At 39.7% G+C, this 21895-nt stretch overlaps 2 protein-coding genes across 4 annotated transcripts in view; one reads left to right on the forward strand and one right to left on the reverse strand.

Moving 5' to 3' along the window:
* Positions 1-1019: 1019 nt before the first annotated feature.
* On the reverse strand, positions 1020-4030 carry LOC135473604 (uncharacterized). Its single transcript, XM_064753464.1, is given in 4 exon segments — positions 1020-1250; positions 1768-1800; positions 1803-2050; positions 4003-4030. Coding segments are annotated over 4 exon segments (540 nt in total).
* Positions 4031-9177: 5147 nt separating this feature from the next.
* Positions 9178-21895, forward strand: part of LOC135472111 (transient receptor potential cation channel subfamily M member-like 2) — a 41901-nt gene continuing 29183 nt past the window's right edge. The window contains exons 1-12 of one of the 3 annotated variants that reach the window (XM_064751466.1): positions 9178-9334; positions 10340-10490; positions 12696-12778; positions 13933-14107; positions 15128-15308; positions 16368-16531; positions 17979-18144; positions 18578-18687; positions 19106-19203; positions 19695-19906; positions 20330-20430; positions 21428-21562. In XM_064751466.1, coding sequence (XP_064607536.1) covers positions 9276-9334; positions 10340-10490; positions 12696-12778; positions 13933-14107; positions 15128-15308; positions 16368-16531; positions 17979-18144; positions 18578-18687; positions 19106-19203; positions 19695-19906; positions 20330-20430; positions 21428-21562 — 1635 coding nt within the window. In that variant the 5' untranslated portion in view covers positions 9178-9275. Of the gene's footprint in view, positions 9423-10065; positions 10089-10339; positions 10491-12695; positions 12779-13932; positions 14108-15127; positions 15309-16367; positions 16532-17978; positions 18145-18577; positions 18688-19105; positions 19204-19694; positions 19907-20329; positions 20431-21427; positions 21563-21895 lie in introns of those variants that run through there. The other 2 variants (XM_064751468.1, XM_064751467.1) reach the window with 2 other exon arrangements.

Below are 21895 nucleotides of genomic sequence, written 5' to 3' on the forward strand. Positions count from 1 at the left end.
ATCATCCGCGGGTTGCTGGCTGACCATCCCACTCGGGACCGGAGAGGAAGCCATCATAAGCTGGCCTTGAACTCACAGCTATCGCATTGGTGAGAGGCATTCTACAATGGCTTGCATGATCACCACTATGCCATGGAAAGCCCCAAAATATAAGTAATATTATATTAAGTAACATTTAAAAGTGCATGCAATCGACTTTAGAGTACACCATATTCTTTATTTACTTTTTTTCCTTCAAATAATTCATACATATGTAACATATATAGTAACCAGGGTTTCATAATTGAAAGAACCTTTTTAATATCAGTAAAATCGCACACTTTAATAAGGTAGTTTTTTTCTGTGACACACGGTATATTATTACTGACGATAATATAATAACATTTATAATTAATTTTCAAATAAAGTCATTATTCATTGTATTACATTCCAAAATGTATGACAAGAAAGCAAGACATTTCTTTTTATTCCGTGTTTTTTGTTTTTCGAGTATTTGTATGGCACACTTTTATACAGAGCATATCTCTCAAGAACACGGTGTCAGGATTACATCTAACCATGCCTTGCAAGATTAGCTCTGTAATCTCGTATGGATTCAATACACAACTCTCGCCATGTTGTCCACTTCTCGCCTCAATGTGCCCTAGCATTAGGTGTTAACTTAAATGCGCTCTCCAGACCGAAAGAGCGTGACATTAATGCCCATATCGATCAGTGTTCAAAAAACTGGCATTTGAGTACTCTAGAAAATATTTATCAAGAAGAAACACTAAAGTTGCAAAGGTGAAATCAGACCTGGCAAAACTACTCAAAGACAAGGGACCTTTTGATACGTGCATACAACTACCACCGTTATCGATTTCGAGTTTTTAACTTAAAAATACTTTTGCCTGCGTACAGCTGGGTGCGCTTTGTGAAATATTCGCCTGTAATTACACTTACTATTAAGGCTTCTTGCACCCTTTTCAAATGTGGACGCAGTTGATGGAAATTCAATTATCGTTCGTGTAAAATTTGACTTAAGCGAAAAAAAGCATCAAATTACTAATCTGGAATTAAAGAAGGAGATCGGCTGAAGGCATTGTCCCTCTAGAGAAGAAATTCTTGGCCACCCATTCCGTGTTTGAACCGGATTTTGTGTCAAAAGCGTACGGAAATTGTTGATGACAAAGACACTGGATAAACAGACAGCCAGATGGTTTGAGCCACGACGAGACTTTCTGCATTAACAGATCGTAATTCTTCATGTGCTGAAATGATTACATCAAATCAAGTTACATTTTTATTAACGTAGAAGACGTTTATTATTTCAACATTGATTATTCCGCCATTTAAACACAACCACGAGTGACAAAAGAGAGGGTAGAGGTGAATACACACATCCTTTAAGAGGGATTTATCAAATGACAGAGTGAAATCACAGATTTTGTACATGGCCGATAACCTTTGAGTTATTGGTTTGCAACATTTCAATCTACATTCTAACGGTTTGGTTTCCTCCCCTATTATGCTAGCTGGCGTAGTATAATTGAGATATACGGCGTAAAACACCAATCGAATAAGTAAATACACAGTATCAGGTGATAGTCACTTCTCTTACCTCGAACATTTCACCACTGGGGTTACTGAGTTAGTCCAGCTCATGCTGGCTCTCGGATGGTTTCCTCCCCCATTATGCTAGCTGGCGTAGTATAATTGAGATATACGGCGTAAAACACCAATCGAATAAGTAAATACACAGTATCAGGTGATAGTCACTTCTCTTACCTCGAACATTTCAGTGGAGATCAAACGATCATACGACGCTTTGCTGTGTTGAAAACATCGCACGTAATACACTCAAGTCTGGCACGCCGACCCCCTTCTGATTTGATCAACTGCCGCTGGGTGGCGGAGATTGACACACAGGTCACGTGACAGCGAGGGTATTTCTCCCGAATGAACAGGGTAAGAGATCCCCAGCCACATCCAAGGTCAAGGACATTCTGTCCGTCCTTGACCTGAGCCCTTTCACAGTACTGTCACAGGGATCCTTCTTCGTATACATTTGCTGAGCGATAAATGAGCCACTTGAAGTCTTAGAGATCTTTTTGAATAGGTCGTGATAAATTTAAATTCAATATATAGAATGTCACAAAAAAGTGTGTTAGAAACTCGAAGTATGCAATAACCAATCAAACCTTAATCTGAGTGGTATGCTGATGATATGGAATTAGCGCCACCTGGTGATAAACTTGTAATCGATAAAGGAGGCACCATTGGGGAACATTGTGTAAAAAATTCGAGAAAATGATGGGCAAAATATCTATCTTGAGGCCTTTTATTTCATGTGTCGTTCGTCCTGTGCTTGTAGGATTACTTTACAGGTGGTCACAGTTTTACAGTTACCGCTCTGTCTGTTGTCGCTATGTGTAATCGCCCTCAATTGTTTGTTCCTTTTAAATTATTCAAGTGAATATTTTGGAGTGGATTTAACTGCACAGCACAACGTCTGCATGTAGACACCGCAAAGTCGGTGTAACCCCATGTGTAATTGGAGTGACATGAATGCTGCACATTGAGCTACTGGCGAATTGATGTCTGCCGTCAGTTGTTCAAAAGTGTGTTTAACGTTGAACCAGGCTTAAATATTGCTGCCAGTCTCAGTGTTAATGGCCATTTAGTCTGGAGTGAAGTTAATATCGGGTTTATGACTAACAAATTTTTAAGCAACCGGCCAGTGGTCATCAATAGTGTAAATGTGTCAAAGTGTTTGACCATTACCATCGTCCAGTGTGGTGACTTGTTCCGGCCAATAAAAACAACGCCTTATATTAGTATCCGGTAAATATTGAATGTACTCCGTTACTCGAGAATGTGAGAATCGTCAACACCGCGAGAGTGTATCGCCTTTACCTGTTCCACCCTGATATCCTAGCCCTGCGAAAAACCAGTGGCTCGAGAAATCACCATAAGCAGTGAGAAAGAGCGGGTGCTTTCCGCGAGTTGTTGGGCTCATGAGCCTCCTAGGAGTAAACGCGCAGCTTGAAAATACATAAACGTGAAAATAAAGGATACTCTTGTCTAAGTCGTTTATATATAGCATTTTCTAAGTCGTTATATACAGCATTTTCTAAGTCGTTCATATACAGCATTTTCTAAGTCATATAACAAGAATGTCTCCTAATGCCAGGACAATATCCTTGAGATCATATCATAGTTAACATGTTCCCTCACTTGAACACTAAAGGCAATATAAGGCTTCCAATTTAGACACAGAAAAACATATAGCGAAATGGCCTCCGTGGTCTTGTGCAAAATGACCGAGGTGTTATCGTCTCACCTATGCGGCTGCTGTCAGTCTAAAGTACGGCTCACGCTGGCTTCCTCTCCGGCCGTACGTGGAAAAGCCACCCGGCAACCTGTGGATGGTCGTGGGTTTCCCCTGGGCTCTGCCCGGCCATTTTCGCTCCTGGGTAAGGGAAATAATCCGGAGTACAGTATGAAGCACCAATCAAATATATAAATAACATATCCTCTTACACTATAAGCGACTAGTGAGATTTTGGGACTTGACCTCACTCATAGTTAGGCTAAATCCGGATTTTTAAACCCGATTTTTCGGAGTAAGTGGACGAAAATACCCGGGCCTATATATACATTCTGGTTTTATGCTTATTAACCTGTTATTATTAGTTTAACAATACAAACCATATGTTACTATTATATAATTAAAATGTCAACGTTTGAATTGTTTCAGTTGACTTCATTTTGATGTATTCTTAACTATTTGATCCTCTAGAGAATTAACAAGTCTACATTTTTTGTATTTTGACATGCATTCTGATTACCACGCAAAGCACTATATAACTGGCATACCCTAGTATAACCCCAAACTCTGTCTCAGCTGATCCAAGCGCCACGAACACGCGTTAAACATAGAAATTCAGGTCAACATCATGAGGTAGGTATCACATTCCAATTAAGTGTTCAGTGTAGAATATAGAATATATATGCACTTACCTTCCCGCAGCATCTCGTCTGAAGCCATGATCTCGCCTTGAGCCTGGCGATTTCAAAACTGCCTCATTGAACTACCGCTGGTATTGCACTCTTGGTGGCTGTGTAAGTCTTGCGACTGGTCAGTCTACCATAAAGGAACACAAAGCTGGTTGCATAATTCTACATACATCAACATGGCCTGAGAAGAAGGCGTATTATCCACGCTCGGTCTTCTATCCAGGTCTGCAGTGGAACGCTCGAGATTTAGCTGTTAGTTAGGTTCTCTCAGTGTAGAACAGACCTACAGGACTGTCGACAATATACCCACTGTATGCGTATCTTATGACACCTCAACCGTAGAATATGAAGAGACGTATGACGACTTGTAAAATTCTAGCGTTGGTTGGATGTATTTATGCACTACAACTTTCAGTATAGTATGTTGTAAAAGGCGACATTAACATGTGCTTACTTACACAAGTTACAAAGGTCTAAACTGACGGTGAGGTTCAGTGGGGGGAAATCTCGTATGACCCATGGCTGGTCTGTGTGTGAAAACACCGTATCTGTACGAAATTAGGTTAAAGATCTGTAGTGAACCACGTCTTTAGAGAGGCCATTTGTATGCAGATAGGAACAAATGCAATTGGTTATTAAGTGGTTCCAAGTGAGTCTATGTTATTGTTTATTAATTGTTATATGATAACACAGCATTTTGAGTATCTCTTGACCAGTGATGTCTATTAAATGGCGCTTGAAAGAACTGCATTTTATATTTAATTCTGCGGTAACTGAACAGTTGGAATGAAGCCCTGTCTGAGGAAACTCCACGAGGCCAGACATCGCCTGATAAGTGTGACCATTTGCCAACTACATTGTCCCACACTATCGTCAATGCTGTAGTTTTACTCTGTATATTGGTGCTGTGGTTTTTGTGTAGAGCTGTTTTTCTTGAGATCTTCTTAAAGGGGTATCAAAGACGCTTTTGCAGCCAAAGTTCTAAGCGTCGTTCGACATAACACCAGTCCTAGACCCAAAAGGGCGTTCCAAATAAATAATCACAGGGCTCTTTTAATGCAACTCAACAATGCAAAACAATGCAAAAGACCAATTCCCACAGAAATAGGTAAGATATAATATAGGGTATAAATATACATAAGGGGCCTTCGTGGCTCAGTCGGTTAGCGCGCTAGCGCAGCGTAATGACCCAGGAGCCTCTCACCAATGCGGTCGCTGTGAGTTCAAGTCCAGTTCATGCTGGCTTCCTCTCCGGCCGTACAAGGGAAGGTCTTCCAGCAACTTGCGGATGGTCGTGGGTTTCCGCCGGGCTCTGCCCGGTTTCCTCCCAACATAATGCTGGCCGCCGTCGTATAAGTGAAATATTCTTGAATACAGCGTAAAACACCAATCAAATAAATAAATATACATAAAACTGGTAACATCTAAGAGAGAATGTAGTTATCAGTTTTCATTGAAGAAGAGATGCGATATTCTAAGCATGACATCCAACGTGGATAATTTTCACATGGTGTCTATGTAGTGCTTTGATTGCAACTGTTCACAAACGTTGTCTGCACATCAGGATTTAACGTGTTCGTCTACGTAAAGAATTATATATTACAGTAACACTTAAAATAAGTTACTGTCAATCTGGTTAAACGTATAGAAAATCCGTGATTACGTGCGTTCTCTTGAATAAAATGGGGGATAACTCTATTTGCCTACCTGGCCTGCCGTTCCTTTTTCATCATCCACTGATTCGGTACTGAACAGTCTTAAAAAGTTCAAAAGCTGCACAATGAATTGATGAACTCCTAGCAGCTCAGTTTAGCTACTGAAAGGCTGAAAGCCTCTTGTGAATTTACTTCATTTAAGGCTTTATTAGACTGTTTATGTAAATGCTTTAAGCCAAACTGGGTAAAATATGCAGTGATGTTGATTGTAATGTTTAAGATGTAGGCTTGTCTAGAATAACTCAGAAAACAGTATTGTCATAACATTTAATACTGGCTTCACATGAAAGGAATGTTAAGGGACCAGGCCTCTGGGATGCTTAGTACACCAGGGGAATTCTTGTTCATGCAGCTATGCTATATTAGCCATCTTACAAAGTGCACCTCTAATAATCAGGTTGCTTTCAGTAACATTCGCATGCAAAGATGCACTTTCACTGGACATGTCTAACACCCCGATCTTTTCTGTTCCGTTTGTCTCCAGTTCACGGACAGTCAAGGCATTTACTGATAAGGCTGATAAGAGTGCAAGGCTCCACATTGTAAACATGAAAGAGAACGAGAGTGACCAAATTATTATAGGGTTATTAAGAACACAGAACGTTAACGATTCTCATTTTGGCCAACAGTCATAAATATTATATACTGTTTGCATTTATATTGATATCGGAGGTTGACAAATTAAAGCCTTTGATGACATTAGTCAACTAGTTTCTGAATAGGGTATCTTCTCCTGGGCAGTGGCGCTTCCAGTTCAAACTGACATAACTATAGTTTTCTTTTAATGCATACATATTAAGTACATTATCACGTTGCCCAAAAATCGTCATCGCAAAGGGAGGAATGAACTACAGACCACACAGAGATTGAACAACAGACTACGCGGGGAAAGAACAACAGACAACACGGGGAGTGAACAACAGACTACATGGGAATTGAACAACAGACTACACAGGGGAAATGAACAACAGACTACACTGGGATTGAACAACAGACTACACCTCAGGAATGAACAACAGACTACACATAAGGAATGAACAACAGACTACACGGGAAATGAACAACAGACTACACCGGGAATGAACCACAGACTGCTTGGGGAATGAACAACAGACTACACCGGGAATGTACAACAGAATACACAGTGAGAATGAACAACAGACTACACAGCAGGAATGAACAACAGACTACACAGTGAGAATGAACAACGGACTGCACAGCGCTCAGCACTGAGGAGTTTAAGCAAGGAAACATGACTGGTTGACCCGGTGTTAGTATAATGTTAGGGTGGGGTGTCATGTCTGGAGCCTTCGGCATGATACTTCAGTGGTGGCAGCACTTTGGCAGCATGGACTCGTCCTGCAATAAGAAAACACATGATACTGACTCTTCGTCGTCATCTGACTGAATAATTTTACGAATTCATTCAATTATATACACGTGGACCCTGTGTAAAAATAGAAAGTTTTCATGTTAAACCAGTTCATTCTCTCCAAAAGAACTGCGAGCAGGAAAATAATGCCAGTCACAAAGCCATTATCAGATTCAGTGAAAGCCGCTCCCTATTTGTCGTATCGACTCTTCCAATTTCACTTTTCAAATGTAAATATGACCAATGCGATATATTTCATACGATTTGAATAATTCGACAAATCGTATGCTGCCCGACGTTAGTTGGAATGCTAGGAATCTGTTGAAGGTGCGGAGAAGACGACAGGTTCTGCCGGATGTGTGACGTCATTTAGAATGCCGACGTTCACAGGGGTATATGTTTTGTTTCAGTTCATGAACATGTCTTTTGAACACATGTTAGGAGAAAGTTTGATAAAGCCCAAATGACAAAAAAAAAGAAAAAAAACGACCTAATCATTATCATAGACAATCTTCTTCAATAACGTAAAGTAACCTTTATATCCACTGCTCCAAGCGCTATGCCTTTGACTGCAGATTATGAGTTTCCGTGTTTCACCAAATAATTCATACACACATGTGTATTTAGTCTTTAGTAAAAAATGGTTTTTCATTTATTTATTTACTTATTTGCTTATATGGGTCCAGGAATATTTTGGAAATTATACTACCCATATTTCAAATTCGCAATCAATAATGTTTGCGTTCACATCATCAAAATATCCGACACCGCGAACCTCAACTGCAGTCGATTAACACGAAAGACCGAAGTATCAGATGACATGTATTTGATATCCCCCCACGCTGACCTCTGATTAAACAACTCGCTCGCTCGATGTAAAGTTTAGATTAAACAACTATTGAAATGCTGGCAAAGTAAACACTGTACCTAGAGCAAGGTAAACGCCGTGCTGTTTAAGCCTGAAAACTAAGACATTTTTATACGTACAAATTCAACCACAGTCATTGGAATTGCAAACATAAAGCACTCTGCTTCAGACCATTTTACTCACAATGACACGATTTTCCTCGGAAACGACACCTATATAATGTTCAAGCTTTTACCCACAATTCTTCGGTAAAGGGTGTAAGTTTCACAAATCTGCTCATTCTAATATCAGTGAGCAGCTCACCATGGGCCTATATATATTCTATTCATGCGCATTCCATGCAAGGTACACTTTGTAGACCTATCAAAAAGGACTTTTCATATTCCCTTATAAACAGGAATTATCATCCCATCTCAGGCGGAGCAGGACAACATATCCCAACCTCCTAATATCTCTGATCATGAGATCAAATCTGACAGCTGTCCATTTGTTATTTATTTATTTTTTTGATTGATGTTCTGCGCCAAACTCGAGAATATTACACTTGTACGACCATTATGGTAGGATGAAACCGGGATGTACATTTGCCTGTAATCCTGGGATACCCTTTCCATGATTCCTTTGATTAATTCGAAAGTGTTTCTGACCCCATACAGTCGGTTAATCGATCAGACATTGCCCTCTCAGCCATTCGGTGACACGTAGATAATATATTTAAAAAATGCAGCATAGAGAGCCGGTGGAATCCGATCTCTTGTCAGTTTACCTCAGTTCGGGTTTTATTCTGACGTACAATTCTAACGGGAAAACGTATAATTCTTAGCCCGTCTCTGTCCTTTCGCTTTTGGTCTGTAGCTGGTAATTTGTCCGCTACATTTCACCAGGGAGTTTTCTTGAACTCATTCAGTTGGGTTAGTCAGTCATTAGTCAGTTCAGTTAGTGATACGAGTTTTCATAAAACCATTTATAAACACATATCTGTTTCGCATCGCAGAGGTTAGACCTGTGTGCTTTCTGGATACTTAACATGTGTATAGACGTAACACATTTAACTGAAGTGCGTGAAAGAGCTGTATATCAAACCCGACTCAATGTTGACGGCAGAATGGACTCGCCCAGGCGTGACCGATATATTAAAGCATAGTGCATGCCCGGTCTACATATTTCTGAACGTCGTGTACACTTTGTATGGTAGGCCGGTTTCAGCCCGTATCCGGGAACAATATAAATAACGAGTTAGTCTCCTGAACCACATGGACGGAATTTCCCACCATATCCCTCCTCCCTCCACTGACCTATACAGATCGGTTATCAAACAAGTATGAGGCAAACGCAGGCTCGGTTTTCACTCGTCCACCAGGAGTTAGACAAGTCAGAGCCGTAAGTATAGGGCGAGTTGGATGCCCTGTAGTTCGTACATTTACCACTTGTCATTTATTGATGCGGGAATTTTGACACCGATTTGAAGGTAGGTTCTACAAGTGACTAGAGACATATAAACACTTATACATGTCGTTATTCAGCGCTAAATATGTACACACGTATGCAGTAAACCATACCGGAACTATGTGAACTCTTTATGTGTCGAATACGTGCGTCAGTCAACATCCGGATCTCAACATTGTAATCATAGGCGACACACCAAGTACTTTTAAATGTAGATATTTGCGCTCACACCAGCTATGATTCTGTTTGTAACTTAAGCATTCTGGGCCAGGCAAAGGCCTACATGTGAAACGAGAAAATATGGGCGATAATAACTTCATTATAGTTACTCTCCGACAATTATCAGCGCTAAAAGCCATGCTATATCCAAATAGTGTAATCCTATTAACAACAGTACTGTTAAATAATATCCCGTCGTTAATGATATCTACCAATCTGTGACACCCAGCTAAGGGAGTTGTGTCCCTTGTGAGTGAGCGAGTGCTTGGGGTTTAACGTCGTACTCAACAATTTTTCAGTCATATGACGACGACCGTTGTGATAATTAGATGCTTACTAATGCATGTTCGCCGTAAGGCCTACCAGTAAGCTGCGCCTCCAGCTTTTGGTGACGAGCCTGCTAGTCGAATGGTCCAGACGGTTAACAGCTACATATATTGCTGACGATCAGGTGCCTAACAATGACAACGTAAGTCCCGGGTTCGTTACCCGGAGATGTCTCACCCAGTTTTCACCAGAATGTGCTATCAGGAGAAAATGCATTTAAAACCACTATCTAAATAACATCGTCACGATATGGCTGAAGTGGCGTTAATCCATAATCATTCTTCATTCATTCATTCTCAACAACATCTACCAATCTTATTATCCAGGCCTACAGGTTAGCGCTGTATCCTTTAGGCTTTTGTAATGGTTTGGATGGTTTTTTGTTCTTTTCAGAGAGATGACGTCAGAGGAGGATATAGAGTTGAATCAAATGAGCATGACGGATGCCACCAAGAAGGGAGGCGAACATAACGGAATGACCCTGGTTCAGGACCATTTAAGCGGCTCGAAGCCCAAGAGAAAACGTGCACGGTTTGACTTCGAGGTCGGTCTGCGCTGTTCTAATTTTCGTTCATATTTCTTCCCATGATGACGATGTACAAAAAATTTTAAATCACTCAGAGCTTTTGTTATATTGACGCCAGTGTGAAGGATCGATACTAGACTTTGAGAAACTAACAAGTAGAAAACTGTGGAAATGTTTTTGCTTTCTCTCAAGGTAATTTTCTACAAGTACCATTATACATACTGGGTCTCTAAAGAGCAATTATATTCTTGCGTTGAAGTATATCAAAGGGGCCTGTGCAAGTACAACCAACACCAGCTCCACCATACTCTCTTCTGCCCCGAACCGATTTTCACACCACAACACGCCATGTCAAATTTACTCCATCCATTAGAACCCTTTATACAGAGGTAAGCCGAAAAATAGCCGCATTTGTCCGCTATCACGGTTTCGTTGCTGCTTTGGTTTACTCTGCATGCTGTAGTCTATTGCGTGATACTGAGATCTGTAAGTACAGTGTTCGTCACGCACAGGGTGGTAGCAGGAGCCCTTCCTATACTATGCGCATGGTTAGGTGTTATCGGCAACTTGTTAGTATCAGATTTCCCTTATACACTCTGAAGTTTGTGTTTTCCCCAAAACAAGGCATATTTATTATCACTGGGCTATGAGATGAATATACATATACGTATGTATGAATATACAGACTATTTTATGACTGAAATACGCGGCACTTTTCCTCTACTTCTCTTTTATCTGTAACAGCGAAGTTATTCGTATGTTTGTTCAATTTCTATCTCTATTTTTACAGCCATACGAGTCTCTTTCTTTTTATGTCCAGGCGATTAAAGGCCATACACTTTAATATCAGGCATGTGATACACAGAAGCCTGTAAATGACACCCACAAGTGATATTAGAAAACTACATAAAAATGTTTAAAACTATGTTGAAAGATGTATCTATACTATGTACATAGGTAGCTGTTATCGGCAACTTGTTAGTATCAGATTTCCCTAACCCACTCTGAAGTTTGCATTTTTCCCAAAATAAAGCATGTTTATTATCACTATGAGATGAATATACATCGTGGAATAAATCCCCCACGTGGGACATATCAACAATTGCAATCAAAACGCAACTGAGGTACATATTTTGATTAAGGACACCTTATATATTAGCTTGGTACACGATTTGAATTATCATTAATATTGTGGCCTTCCTTTCGTTTTTCACTATTATCGAAAACTGTCGACTGCTTCTCTTCGCGAGAATCCATCCTAATTTCTTACTTGTTTCTGTCTTAGTTCTTTGTTGGTTTGTACTGACCGTTGTTTTGGAAATTGGTCTTACACTTATTGGTCAGGATAAACCATTGATATACGAATGTTTTTTTCCGTTTCCTGTATTAATGATAAAACTGTGTCCGAGTTTTCCAAATTCCGTACAACCTTAATGTGTCACTCTTTCTTTTTGACAAAGGAGATCACCTGATCAAGAAAAATAAGCCCAATCGACATTTCATGGGTATCGGGAGTTTACACAGACTCAGGCGAGACAAGATGGAAGTTCTCGCGGACTGCCGCGACTAAAAGACGTGATTTTATTATATGTTTTAACATCGAGAATCTAGCAAAATCAGCCTATTTCCTGCGTTAGTTTGCGAGAGATCCCACCGTGTTTCGCGTGAACTCACGAGACGCCTGAAATGCCGATTGGGCTTACAGTTAGAAAGCTTTTGAAAATAACTTTTACCGACGGAAATGCATGTACTTGGTCTCAAATGGTCTCCTAAAAGCTAAGAAACTGTCGAAACTAAATATGTATTATTAGAAAGGCGATTCATAGCTGTTTCTGAAATTGTCTTTTTTCGTTGAGTTTAATGCAGTCAATTTTTGTGGTATGGTCGGCCATATTTTTTTTGTAGGCCATATTCATAAAGTTTGTAGTCAATCGCATCAAAGCGACTAAAGCAGGTATATTGTGTTAGATTTGGTTTTTTGTTGTTGTTTTTTTAGGGAGGGGGGCACACTGATGCATTGCATGAGTGCAATTCACAAGAATTTTATACAGAGCTGAATATAAAAATATGGAAAAAAGTTGTGTGATTCTTAAAAAATGTTTTCAGACACTGTTTTCAATGGCCTTTCTACAGATGCTTTATTCATTTTGACAATTTCTATCCCTATTGGCCGTAACAATGAAATATACATATCTGACGTATGTGTTTATTTCTTGTGAATAGGGCAACCCCAAGGCTTGGGCTGAGAAAGCCCATCTGATGTGCCGAATCTGTGTTAAGTTTGTGCAGAAGCCCGGGGATAATTCGTAAGTTCCGAATAGCATGTTTAAGATTCTTTTTTTGTTCATTTTAAATTTCATGCAATCTTATACAGGTTGGAATAAGACAGTCTGAACACAGACTCTTTTATGACTGAATTACACGGCACTTTTCCTTTGCTTCTCTTTTATCTATAAGAGGGAAGTTATTCGTATGTTTGTTCAATTTCTATTTTTACAGCCATACAAATGTCTTCCTTTTTATGTCCAGGCGATTAAAGGCCATACACTTTAATATGACGCATGGCTATACACAGAATGCTCCAGTGATGTGGCGTAAGATGACACGTTCGTTTGTGTCTATTCAAGAGGACATATTAATTCGTTATTCAGTATATATAAGGGAGATAATCACGGTATCCCATGCTCAACCAAATCGCGGAAAGCGTAAGAAAGACACCAGTTAGGAGGAGTGTTAGTCCGATACTTCCGGGTAATACATGTAAGATTTCAACACATTAAGGAGACAATCCCCACAGCGAACGCGCACTCCTTGGAGGCAAGAAGTGATGGGCACGCAAATGTTTCGGTTGTAATCGTATGGTTCAACGCTGCGTAAATTTGCTCTCCATTCACACCGTCACGTCCAAAAATTTGACTGGCTGGTAACTGGTGTCATTCATTCAGCAAGACACGTCCTTTTTCACTTTTGTCGTGTTTTGGGAAAAAGAAGATTTCACCTGACTCATGCCGGACATGCATTGAAGCGCCAGTGTAAACAACTGTCTGATCCTTAGCTTAGCCATCAGTTATCTATGTTGTTTTCATTGGAGGGAGGGAGGGGGTTGCAGCCTGTAGCCGAGGGGTTAATATGCTTCTTTCTGTTGGTTCAGCCTCAACCCCCAACAAGGGATTTTAGAGCCTCCCGATTTCATTAAATACCAATTATTCATGGAACTAGATAACAAGATCTACAAGTTAAATAATGTCTCTCATGCAACGTAAGACGGGAATGTTAATAAAAAAAGATACATCGATATGACATAGGTAATACTAATCATTGATTATCCGTCATTATGTAAATACAAGTAAGTTTAAAATACTTTCAAATCATACATTTTAACAGCCGAGGAATGATCGTATGATTTACATATGGATTTACCGACAAACAAATAATACAAATTATTTAAATTCATTTACAGAGATGACCCTCTATGTTACTGTGGCTATAATCGATCACAACATTCAGAAAGTGCGATAACAACAACAGCTCTGGGAGCTCCAAACATTTGGAACCAGAAGGAGCATACCAAACCCATACCTACAAATGCTGTGGGGGAAATGCAGTTCGTTGGCTTTAGCCAAAAGTACGCCAAGGTAAGAACTGAACTCGGTGAAGAGAAAGTCAACTGCATTCACATGGTGCGCTTTGCAGTGCAAACCAGTGGAATGCCTCTTGTCGACTGAAAACTCTAATAAACTCTAAATTGCACTTACCATTTCTTCGAATTCTGCAAGTCGGTAACCGGGGCTATCTGATTACTGCTCAAGGAATATTACCAGAAGGTTTACGATGACATACATGTATAGAGAATCATGGATTGCATTCACTTGCATAGCAAGACACCAAACCTTATTGCATATAGCCTGTACATGTACATATCTCACGTTGAGTCACGTGTTAGATGGCGTGTGTGTTACGTCACGGTTTAAGTCAACGTCACAATGACTGATTACTACAAATACTGGTCACAGGATATTCCCCCAAACGCCTTCATTCTAAATTTCTTAAACTTTACGGTCATTATAATTCTTTTGTTGATAGATATGGACGGAATGTCCATAACCTCTGGCGTTCTGAACTAATAGTGTTTAATTCCACTTGAACCGAAGTTAGGGGATGTATTTGCATCAGCTCTATTAAATGATATCACCACGTTACATGGATATATGAAGAGTTGCAATCAAACTCTTGTTACACGTTTTGGGTGATTAAAGACATATAATCCAATATGCTATACGAGTTTAATACAGATTACATTAAATTTTACTTTCCTTGACACTTTCCATCATCTTTAAAAACTGTGACATTGCGTCATTTTGATTATTAATTTACGAAATAAAATAAAATCTGAAATATTATTTGCTTTCTCAGTTCTTTAGTCGGTTATGTTGAACATTTGTAAGGAAATTGTACTCATTATGTTAAATATTATTATATGAATATCGGAATCGACGACTGTATCGTACAACAAATTAATAAGAATCGAGATCTTGGGGTTAAAACATGTTTTGGCTACAGCATGGGTGGCGTCCTCATTACTGGCGAATGCCATTTGTTGTTGAGTTATCCGAAAAATTCGCCAGCACCTGCATTGTCCTTCCATTTGTTCCTAGTATGTCCGTGTAGACGCAGAGACGGACGCTAACAAGGTCTGGGACCTTATGACCCGGGTGTGGAAACTCAAACCTCCTCACCTCATTATCTCCGTCACGGGCGGGGCTAAGCACTTCCATCTTACTCCTAGGCTGAAAGAGGTCTTCCGGAAAGGCCTTATAAAAGCGGCACTCAGCACAGGTGAGTTTGTAGTTGGCACCTGAATCATTTTTGTCACGTCAGTCTGCACATTTCTTCATTTGTATCTTTCCGATTACCCCGAGGAAACCAGTCCATATATAGGGTGGTCCTACACAAAAAACAATGTAGCTTACATTTTGGACTCGATGTTGCGTTATTTATTTATTTATTTATTTATTTGATTGCTGTTTTATGCCGTTCGCGACAATATTTCACTTATATGACGGTGGCCAGTATTATGGTGGGAGGAAATCGTACAGAGCCCGGGGGAAACCCACGACCACTCGCAGGTTACCGACAGACATTCCCACCTAGGCATACGGTTGCCTTATTCGAAAATGCTGCGAATATGTGTTGAATACACACTGAATAATCAGTGGCTGAGCCACAAATATCTGTATTTAATCCAAAGTTTAATCATGTCAATCATGTAAATATATTTATGTATATTTATGTAATTAACAAACTTAACCCATCTTGTAGATTAATCTCGAGTATTGAGCGCGTAAGCCTAGAATTGAAATTTTTTCTCTTTTTCTGCAATCTCTACCACTCATTTTGTATGTTCACTTTTTAATAGTAGCTGTATACATAGCAGTCAACTTTCTTTGTTACTTTGCATTCGAATGGAATAAGAAATTTCCGAAAGTTTGGTCTTTACACTCTATAACGTTTTGTCTTTATTGTCGTTATTGGCCAATAAAATCAACCTAACCTCTGTACAAAAAAGTCCCAATTGATGTGGAAGACTGAGAAGAAGAACATTTATTTGGGTAAACACAGCATTCTGAGCAATTTTAGGCCAGTGATGTCTAATGTAATGCAGATAATGTTACCCCATTTTTACCAAATTCTGCTTAAGTCATGCTGTTACAATTTATGTATTTACAGAAACAGTTAGAGTAAATCCGTAACTTTGACAAACTGACAAGAGAACTGGTTTTATCGGACACGTTTGACCGTCTGTCGGCTATAACACTCTTGTTGCTACTTTGGTTTTACTGTCCATACTGTAGTGTTTCATATTATTTAGCTGATGATGTTTTATTGTTGTTGTAGATGCTTGGATTACCTCAGGCGGCACCCACACAGGTGTTATGAAATACGTTGGAGAGGCCTTTAGAGACTTAGCTATGGGACAGTCAACTCAAAACAAAGTTGTCGCTCTTGGAATTGCCACGTGGGGATGTATCATGAATAAAGAATCTCTTGTAAACCCTAAGGTGCGTAGATAGAAATAAACAGTGCATCAGGACTCCCACCCAAAACAATGTTTGACATTAACCAAGACATTTGTCCAATCGATGTGAAATTTTGCACACAGCAGCTCAGTAATCAAGTCAATACGCTGTAGCAAGGATTACCCTGTAGATACAGATGTGCTCTAATGTGCATGCCCAAACACATTTATCGGTCGGATTTTGAAAATTTTACAAACAAATTGAAGATTATTTTTACTACCTGTATGAACAGATAATGTTAAAATCCTGACATAACCACCAAGCTTGTGTATCACTCTGAGACATCTCGCTCGCATCGTGTTAATGAGGCATGTGATCGAATTTTGAGGGATGACAACATTCCTCCTGAAGCAGTTGTCTAACGTCATCAAGATTGGATACCATCGTAACACGGCGATGCGCCACTTGATTCAACTAGTTCCACAAAAGTTCAAAAATGGGATTAAGATCTGGGAAATTGGCTCAATGCCATCATGTTCAAAGGAGACATTTATAACTCTAACGAGCATTGACGTCCATAAAAAGAATTTCATTGCCATCTTCAATCTGTTTGTAAAATTTTCAAAATCCGACCGATAATGCATTTGCGCATGCGCATTGGGGCACACTGGTATCTACATGGTAATCCTTGCTACAGTGTGTTGACGTGATTACCGAAATACTGTGGGCAAAATTTCGCGACTGGGGAAATATCTTGGTAAATGACAAACACAGTTTGAGACCTGACTTACTTTTGATACACTGTTTATATGGAAGAAGGCAATGTAACGAATTGATAGGTTTTGTATTGGACAATGGCTATTTACAGATAATCTTTATGTTTCCTGTAAAAACATGTTACGATGAACAAGAGGTTGACGAGAGCAAAATCAAATATAACAGAGAAAAGAGATTACCGTGAAACGACCACCAGAAGCATTTCGACAATGTAAAAGGCGTCAAAAACTGTTTTGAAACTTTGAAACTATTGACCGCTTTTTATACTGATTTTATCATTTCGCGTAGAACATTCATAGCGCCTTTCAAACAACTGTTGACAGCTTTCTTTAAGTACTGATTTCATTAATTCGCCTAGGACATTATTATTTTCTACATCATGTAAAACTGTTTACTGCTTGTCTTTGTGTGAATTCTTCTGAATTTCATACTTTATGAACTTTCTTAGTTCTTTTGGTGGTTTGTGTTAAACGTCGTTTTGGAAATTGGTCGTGCAGTTATTGACCTGGGAGGTTCATTTTGGCTAACGGCTGTTACACGTATGGCTGTAATAAAGGATATATTCTTGAGTACGGTGTGAACACCAATAAAATAAATAAACAAGAAACAATAATTAAGGTCTTTCAGACCATTTAACTTTCACCGTCTTTCTCTACCGCCAAGAGGGTCTAGAAGGATCCAGCTAACAGTATTCTCTTTGTTAAAATCACAGGATGTGGCCCGGTACCGTATAGCACTGACCCCAGGGAAGCTTGAAGCCCCCATTGATTGTAACCATTCCCATATTATCCTCGTGGACAACGGGACACAGCATCAGTTTGGCGTGGAGATCGACTTCCGGGCAAGATTGGAGATGACCATCGCCCAGAGGAGTAAAGGCATGTGGATTTATTTATTTACTCTGAGGCGTCATTGCAAATATATTCATGCTTTCATAAGGCTAAGTTTGCGTTTCCACATTGCATTGGCGTGTTTTACAGATGAATTATAACTTGTAATCCCTAAGAGTCGGTGTCTACCTTAATTTCCTTTCTTATCTGTGTGGACTTTTCGTGAACTTCAGATTGGTTTCCTGCAGTCGTGTCCAATGAAGAATGCAAGTGTCCTTTTGATCAAGATCGTTTCACCTTCATAGATGGGTGCTATAGGTGCACGAAGCATGGCTTGGGAAACCAGTGCCTAGTGAAGCAGTTGATATAACTTTTGAAATTAACGTTTTAAAGAGCCGTCAGGTTTCATCGTAAACTATACGCATATTTCATCAATACGATTATTAGTCCAGCTAAAGCTTCCATGTCCTTCATTCTACAGAGCAAGGCGTCTTGACGTCCATCATCCTGGTAGTTGTGGAGGGAGGCCCTGGCACTCTACAGACCGTATACAGCTCTGTACAGAAAAAGACACCGGCCCTTATAGTCGCGGTTTGTAATTTTTGACACTCTGCATAATATTAAAAATCAGAGGTAAAGCAATAAGGAAAGATCTGGTTATCGCATTTTTTATGATTGGTGAAGGTGGTGTGACGTAGCACGTTTAACTATGAGAACGTATTGGACATATCGCAGGGGAACATCCGATGCAGAGCGGTTACGCGCAAGACAGCCTCTCACCAATACACCAGTATAATTATAGATGTACACTTTTTCTGACTTCAAGTCCAGCTCATGCTGGCTTTCCCTCTATACGTGGGAAGGGAGTCAGCAACTTGGCAATTGTCAATGGTTTCCACCGGACCCGGTTTCCTTCCGTCATAATGCTGGCTTCCTCGTATAAGTGAAATGTTCTTAGGACGGTGTTAAACATCAATCAAAGAAAGAAAGAAAGAAATTCCTATTGCAGGGATCCGGGAGGGCGGCAAATGTACTAGCTTTTGCGTATGAACATGCTGAAGAGCACACCATAGAAGAGACTGACAGAGCCGGAAATGCATCCAAAAGGTAACTAACGTTTATCTCTCTGGCAACACTCTGTCCGCAGTTGTATAAGTGAAATATCCTTGACTATGGCGTAAAACACCAATCGGATAAATAAATGAATAGTACTTCGCAGCAGATTTTTTAAGCTTTTCAAAATTATTCCTGTTACCTTTTTGAGAACCTATTATTAGTTCTGATCATAACTGAAATGGACCATGGGTGGAAGTTTTTGTAAAAAATTTAAAATCTTCAAGATCTGAAATTAAAATATTTAGCATTGAGGAAATCACAGAGTTTCAAGAAAAACAAATCTTTCCTAAAAATATATTACATTAAAGAAAAACGAACCGTTTGTCAGATTTGTTAAAACACTTGTTTGAATACCTGTTACATTCTTATTCCAAGCATTTTGTCTCCCAAACAGTATGCCATACTGTTGTTGCCTCTACCCCCTTTTAAAATTGATACAAAAGTCAAGGGCTAATTAATGAATTGAAACTTGACCGTTACAGGACAGTTCGCGTGATGTCAGAAAAAACGGAACTCGAGGTATGCCAAATGCTTGAGGAAACGTTTAGACAAAGACGGGAAGACAAGGTGTCCCAGTACGTTGATTGGATAAAGCATTGTCTGCAGTTTCCTGACCTTCTGACCATATTCACATTGGATTCTAACAACTCCGCCAAGGACATAGATCTAGCCATACTCAAGGCTCTTCTCAAAGGTAAGCATATTTTGCTTTTGCTTGTTTACTTCTTAGTACTGTATTGCTTCATGTTTCTTTGCTTAAAAATGTTTCTTTCATACAAAAGAAAACGCTTGCTGGATGTCTCAGCTCACGCCTGTAAGCAATAGATTTAAGTCTCTTGAGGCTTGTTCAAGAGTTCTAGTATGCAATAACCTATTCGGGTATAATGTGGCACTGACAGTTTTTTGTTTCTTTTTATTTCTCGTGAGCTTACATGATGCGTTGTGTGTTTCGGCCCATAGATTTAAATGTGAAAATAATGTTGATGTGATCTAGTTCTGATAGAAAGTTAATGGCGCTAGGTTAATTGCCTATTTGCCCTTACTGACTATCTCCATCATTAAAGGAAGTCGCCATCTCAGTTAGCACTACATTAAAACAATATCTCCACAATTTCAGCCAATCAGGAATACTTCATTGAACAGTTAAGACTGGCCCTCATCTGGAACCGGGTAGACGTGGCCAAAACTGACATATTTACAGACGACAGAACCTGGAAGGTAAACTGTTATCGTTGGTTGTCACTCATGTGACTTTGTAATTGTAAATTGCCAGGAACTGAGGAAAAGACCCTCTACAGCACTATAATTTCTGTACATCTGTTCTAATTTCTCACTTCATATACTTTTATAGTTCTTTAGTGGTTTGAGTTGAACGTTGTTTTGGAAAATGGTCGTCTAGTATGGCTGACAGCTGGTATACAAATATGTGTTTCGACACTTATGTTAATATCTCAAATCACATATCTTTGTTCTCTATTCCTTCATATCAGTGATATTTTGTACCATTTGCCCCGAACAACTCGACGTCACACAGGCAGATTTATTGAACGTGTGTTAATAACTCAGTACCTTAAATCTAACCCTTTCCTCTGGGCGCTGCCCGGTTTCCTCTCACCATAATGCTGGCCACCGTCGCATCAGTGAAATATTCTTGAGTTCAGCCTAAAACACCAATCAAGAAAATAAATAAATAAATCTAACCCTACCTGTTCATGAAAATGCCATAGGGCCTATTTGGTTTATGATGAACATATACTTATTCTCGAGGATCTGAACCTTGTTCCATGGTAACGTGTATATGGAATTGGTACAGCCATACAGCTGTTCCTGTTTTGTATACCGTCATTGTATTGTGTATTTGTTGACATCTTGGTAGCCTGGATGAGGTACTGTTGGTAGCCATACAGTTGGACCCTGTATTATACACCATCATTGTATTGTGTATTTGTCGACAGTTTGGTAGCCTGGATGAGGTACTGTTGGCAGCCGTACAGCTGGACCCTGTACTATATACCATCATTGTATGGTGTATTTGTCGACAGCTTGGTAGCCTGGATGAGGTACTGTTGGCAGCCATACAGCTGGACCCTGTATTATATACCATCATTGTATTGTGTATTTGCCGACAGCTTGGTACCTGGATGAGGCACTGTTGGCAGCCGTACAGCTGGACCCTGTACTATATACCATCATTGTATTGTGTATTTGTCGACAGCTTGGTAGCCTGGATGACGTGCTGTTGGCAGCCATACAGCTGGATCGTGTAGACTTCGTGAAACTGTTCCTGCAGAGCGGTGTTAATCTGTCGGATTTCCTTACTGAGGAGATTCTTCTGAAGTTATACAATACAGTAAGCACTTGCAAGTGTAAATGGTTGCCCTCTTTGCTTCACGTTTAGAGCATTACCTTTATATGTACAGATGTCTACTTAGTTTCTATCATTGCGAGATCATACAAAATTTCATCGCTCTTATGGATGGTCCTGTAGAGTGTTGTAGCGCTTGGTTGATGTTATGTGATGATCTATGATACAATCCATAGTAAGTCAAGGATATTCCATCAAACCCAATTAGAATTAGTAAACAGGGAACAAAATCTTGGGTTTTGTAGTTCATAATTGTAGCTAATTATGCCTAATCAAAACTTGGGGCAGTATCTCGATCGTATTAAATGATATCAGCAC

This window comes from Liolophura sinensis, chromosome 8 (genome assembly GCF_032854445.1).
Source record: "Liolophura sinensis isolate JHLJ2023 chromosome 8, CUHK_Ljap_v2, whole genome shotgun sequence".
Lineage (NCBI taxonomy): Eukaryota > Metazoa > Mollusca > Polyplacophora > Chitonida > Chitonidae > Liolophura > Liolophura sinensis.